Source organism: Chenopodium album, chromosome 9, assembly GCF_948465745.1.
Source record: "Chenopodium album chromosome 9, dcCheAlbu1.1, whole genome shotgun sequence".
Taxonomy (NCBI): Eukaryota; Viridiplantae; Streptophyta; class Magnoliopsida; order Caryophyllales; family Amaranthaceae; genus Chenopodium; species Chenopodium album.
The window spans coordinates 682,066-686,762 of NC_137842.1; the positions used below are offsets into that span (position 1 = coordinate 682,066).

Consider the following 4,697-nt stretch of genomic DNA (forward strand, 5'->3'; position numbering starts at 1 on the left):
TGATTATATTTCTATGATCTATTTGTGCTTTAATTTCACTCTAATTAATTATTTAAAGATGGAAAATATTACATAAATTTTCGTCATCACTTTTAGAAAAGCCAATCAAAATATATGAATTGATTTGAATCATCACATCACCAACTTACTTAGCAAGTAAATAAATTGATGGCCCTAAATTTTTACTTTTAGTTTTCCTTTTGCTGAGTCATGGATGACTAATTCCACCTAATCTTTATTTTAAAAAATTGTACAAAATATTTCATACAACCCTTATATATATAACTTTAGTCTCACCTTCACAAACTCCCCTTTCCACCACCAACTACCAGAATACACACTATTTGCTCCATCATCGTAAACAAACTTCTCAATAGTCTCAAAGATCGATTTTATTATCGCAATTAAGGTAAAATGAATGCTTCTGAGGCGTTTAAGTCAAGGAGTATGAAGAGTATGCTAGGAGATCACCTCCTTCGAAATGGGTTGTCAAATTTAAGTTATGATCAAACAAGAAAAACATCTACCATTAAATTGTTGCCTGGACCTGCTATAGGCCAAGTAGATCAATTGTCGCTTATCACTTCTAAACATCGTAAAGTGGATTCAGTTTTTACCACGATGAACAAGCTTGGTACGTATATTTTGTAAACGATCACCTACCCTTACATTTATGTAAAATCATCTGAATTTTTTTTATCTGAATTAGAATTATAATTATTTTATTGTTATTTATTTTATTCAAACTATGCAGTGAAAGGGAAATTGAGCTTGGTAGGAGGAGTTGACAAGTTATTCAAAAGAGTGTTTAGCCTTCGAGAAGGAGAGCGGTTGTTGAGGGCTTCTCGTTGCAGTTTGTACACCACAGCAGGCGCGATAACAGGTCGCCTATTCATCTCCTCAGAGAAACTCGCCTTCTGCAGTGACAGGCCAATCGCGAAAGTTTCCTCCCCCACCGGAGAACCTCTTAGGTTCCACTACAAGGTACTACATTATGCAACTAAACGGAACTCTAAATCATATATTATATATATATATATGTACATGCTAATTTGGTGATGTATATATAGGTTGAATAATTGAATTAACGTGTGATAATATTCATGTATATGCAGATAGTTATACCATTAAGGAAGATCAAAAGATTGAATGAAAGCGAGAACATGAAAAAACCGTCACAAAAGTATCTACAAGTAGTGACCGCGGATGAGTTTGAGTTCTGGTTCATGGGATTCGTTAACTACTACAAAACATTGAAATGCTTACAACAAACAGTCTCACAAAGCTTGATTTGCTAGCAATACACTACAAGCCGGATTGCCGGAATCATACAACAAAACTTTAAAATGCTTACAACAAGCATCAGTCTCCCATCAAAGCTTAATATGTTAACTTGTAACTTAAATTTGATTGATTAACGAAGATTTATGTCTAGTTGTAGTGTACATATATAAGGCTATAATATCTCTATAAATACTACTATATACTAACTAGTGTATGCACTTCTTTGTCTAGGATAGAAAGTAGCTGAGCTTGTACATAGATTTGTTAATTTGGGACCATCCGTTCCCATTCAAATTTTTTTATATATAACTATTTAAATTTTAGGATACGTTGATTGCTAAGATTCAAATCTTAATTAGGTGAAATATATAATTACATTGATAAAAATTACGAATCACCTAGCTCATGTAGTAACGTTGTATACAGTATACTTGTATGTACTATGTAATAAATTTATTTTGCCTTCAACTATTGCAGTGAATTGGGACACGTATAATAATCTCTTAGATCTTATTGTAGATACGTAAATTTTATATAAGTGTTACATTGGATAGTGTCCATATTGGTACGAGTCAAATTAAAAGTCAACATATTGACTCGGGTTTACTTGACAATTAATTAAATTTAATGGCTATTTCACCAAATGCCACTGAGTACTTTGAAAATTCACCAAATGCCATCCAACTTTTCAAAATTCACCAAATGCCACTCACAAACAGTATAATGACATGACGTGCCATTAATGAGGTTTGGACGTTAACAGTCCGTTATTGCAAAACTTATTTCATGAAATGCCACTGAAGAGTTTATATATTTCACCAAATGCCATTACTTTATCAGGTTTTACACAAAACCCCTCTGTTTTAATGAGTTGCAACGGCTAGTTATTTTTGTAACATATTTTAATTTTTTTGGGGGAAAACTAGCCGTTGCAACCCTTTTTTTGTATAAATTTGTCCCTAAGAACAACAAAGGCAGTCCTTTGTTATCTAACCATGAGTTTGCTATCAAACACATCTTCCTCAATATAATAAATGAGTGTGCATATGTTAGAGTTCTAAACAAATTTTGCAAGTGTGGTAAGAAATACGCAATTAGAAGCTCGGAGTCAACATGTAATCCACAAAGGTTGTATTATAAGTGTGACTCATGTAATAGCTTCAAATGGTGTAAAGCTCAAATGCACGAAGCAGGTCAAAGTAGGGGAAGCTCATTTGTAAGGGATGACTCAGCACAAAGCAACTTGTATGAAGAAGTGAAACAATTGAAGAAGAAAATCAAGCAACAACAAAAAGTTTTGAATTGTATAATGAAATTAGGGGCACTGATGTGTGTTGTAATTGTGATTGTAATGTTGAAATGAAATGGATTAATGTAATTTTGCAATGAAATTTAATAAAGAGGGAAATTTAATTATGTCCATACTATAAAATAGCTTCCTGTATATACAAAAAAAGCTTCCTGTTCAAAACATAGCTAACTGTTTGCATAAGTTTCCCAAAAATATAACATGGGCATGTCAAAATAAACAACACACCACACACTACAGTGATTATGTTCAAAAAATTACATTGAATGTTCAGGCTGCTGTGGGTGCATTAAGAAAGGGAGTTGCTGTCCATTCATGCTGCTGCTTTCTTTGATTTCTTCTTGGGATGAGAGGTGACCTTTGATGTGGTTGCTTCAGCTGTTGAGGTTTTTTTCCTAGATGCACAAGTCAACATGTTGTGCCCCAATTCACCACATAAGATGCACTTAACTGTAGAGTGCCTCTTCCCTTTTCTAGCTTCATTTGGCCCTCTTTTTCTTTGCTTTTTTGGTCTTCCTGTAGATCTTTTTACCATTGGTGGTAATATCTCAGGAAGGTTGACTGATGGCCAATGACTTGGGTCAGGCATTGGGTGCATATGCTCTGCATAAGTAAGCTTGTATGCCTTCCCTTTGAAGCAAGGAGCTACAAAGTCTGTAGGTTGTAGCCTCAGGTGATATATAACCCTTAGCACATGTTTGCAAGGGATCCCTGAATGCTGCCACTTCCCACATCCATAAGTGCCTCTGCTTAGCTTTATGGGAAAATGCACATGTTGGTCTCTAACCTCAAATTCATCACCACCACAAGGGGTTGCATAGCATAGCCTAGACTCATCTGATCTTGCTTGCAGAATCTTTGTGGCATACTCAGTTAGGTCCATATCCCCCATGCCCATATCTTTGTCAAACCTTGAGCCAATCCTCTTCATTGCCCATTGCCTTATTGTTGCAATACAACATTGACATAGCACTATCAATACAAAGAATTCATTTGTGTTAAAGCTAATATTTCTGTACTGTGTGGTTACCTTCAAGTAATCTCAGAACAGGGAGATCTCTGTAGGGTTGTGTGCATGATTTGAATGATTCTACAAAATTTGTAGTGTTATGATCACAACACAATGCAGGATCAAACTTATGCCTAGACCAAACCTCAGTGCAGCTCTCTAGGTATTCAACAGCCTTAGGATTGTACTCATGTATTTTCTTCATTGCTTTGTTGAATACATACTCATTATATGCATCTGCTGCAATCCAGAAAAGCTTATGGAAGGTTGAACCACTGAATCATTTGGCCTTGCAGTTTGTGTACAAGTGCTGGCAACACACTCTTCTTGTTGCTCTAGGGAATGTTTCATGGATTGCTGTGTCAACACCCTTCATGCAAAGCTATTAGTTAATACCTAAGACAATATATCATCATTTAAAAAAAAAACTTCTGAAAGGTGGCTTACCTTCATCCTGTCAGAGATGAAAGTCCAATCATCTCTACTGCAACCTTCCTTGTCAAATAGGATTTTCAAGTTCCTTAGGAAATAACCCCAACTGTCAATGGTTTCAGTCCCAACCACCCCATAAGCTATGAGAAAAATCTCATTGTTCCCATTAATCCCAAGTGCAGTCAGCAAGATTCCCTTGAAATGCCCACTTAAGTGAGATCCATCAATGCCAATTATGGGTCTGCAGCCCCTCAAGAATCCCCTACATTGGGCAGCAAATGAAAAAAAACAAGCCTTGAATCTTGGTGGCTGATTTGCAGTTGATTCACCCTAACTGACCAGAGCATAGCTCCCTGGGTTAGTCTCTTTTACCATTTCAGCATACTTAGGCAGTAGGGAGTATGCCTCTCCAAACCCCCCATGAATCCTCTCCTTACACATTGCCTTCACCTTGTAAAAGAGCCTCTTTTTAACTTCAATCCTGTACCTTTCCATACAAAGTCTTTGTAAAGACTCAACTGGGATGTCAGGATTTGCTTGAATGTCTGACTGCAGATGTCTACACAGCCACTCAGAAGTTACAACTGGGTTAAGCTCCAGCCTTCCACAACTTCTATGCTCCCCTGTTAAAGTTTTGATTGCCCAGCTCACCTTGTCTGTCAT

The 4,697-nt window shown here is 36.4% G+C and overlaps 2 protein-coding genes across 2 annotated transcripts; one reads left to right on the plus strand and one right to left on the minus strand.

The window, feature by feature from the left end:
* The first annotated feature begins 328 nt into the window (after nt 1-328).
* On the plus strand, nt 329-1,610 carry LOC145559322 (GEM-like protein 4). Its single transcript, XM_081620744.1, has 3 exons — nt 329-634; nt 755-984; nt 1,116-1,610. The coding sequence occupies exons 1-3, from the start codon at nt 415-417 to the stop codon at nt 1,296-1,298; spliced, it is 633 nt and encodes a 210-aa protein (XP_081476870.1). The 5' UTR covers nt 329-414; the 3' UTR covers nt 1,299-1,610.
* Nucleotides 1,611-2,906: 1,296 nt separating this feature from the next.
* On the minus strand, nt 2,907-4,697 carry LOC145559247 (uncharacterized). The gene is made up of 4 exons (XM_081620685.1): nt 4,374-4,697; nt 4,050-4,229; nt 3,827-3,959; nt 2,907-3,565 (listed from the first exon to the last, which is right to left on the minus strand). The coding sequence occupies exons 1-4, from the start codon at nt 4,695-4,697 to the stop codon at nt 2,907-2,909; spliced, it is 1,296 nt and encodes a 431-aa protein (XP_081476811.1).

What these genes read in the sequence shown, in the direction of transcription:
- LOC145559247 (XM_081620685.1), bottom strand. Translation starts at nt 4,697, where the DNA reads ATGACAGACAAGGTGAGCTGGGCAATCAAAACTTTAACAGGGGAGCAT. An exon ending in ACCCAGGGAGCTATGCTCTG is followed by an intron (nt 4,230 to 4,373) that starts GTCAGTTAGGGT and finishes GGGCATTTCAAG; the next exon opens with GGAATCTTGCTGACTGCACT. An exon ending in TCATCTCTGACAGGATGAAG is followed by an intron (nt 3,960 to 4,049) that starts GTAAGCCACCTT and finishes GTGTTGACACAG; the next exon opens with CAATCCATGAAACATTCCCT.
- LOC145559322 (XM_081620744.1), top strand. Translation starts at nt 415, where the DNA reads ATGAATGCTTCTGAGGCGTTTAAGTCAAGGAGTATGAAGAGTATGCTA. An exon ending in TACCACGATGAACAAGCTTG is followed by an intron (nt 635 to 754) that starts GTACGTATATTT and finishes CAAACTATGCAG; the next exon opens with TGAAAGGGAAATTGAGCTTG. An exon ending in CTCTTAGGTTCCACTACAAG is followed by an intron (nt 985 to 1,115) that starts GTACTACATTAT and finishes ATGTATATGCAG; the next exon opens with ATAGTTATACCATTAAGGAA.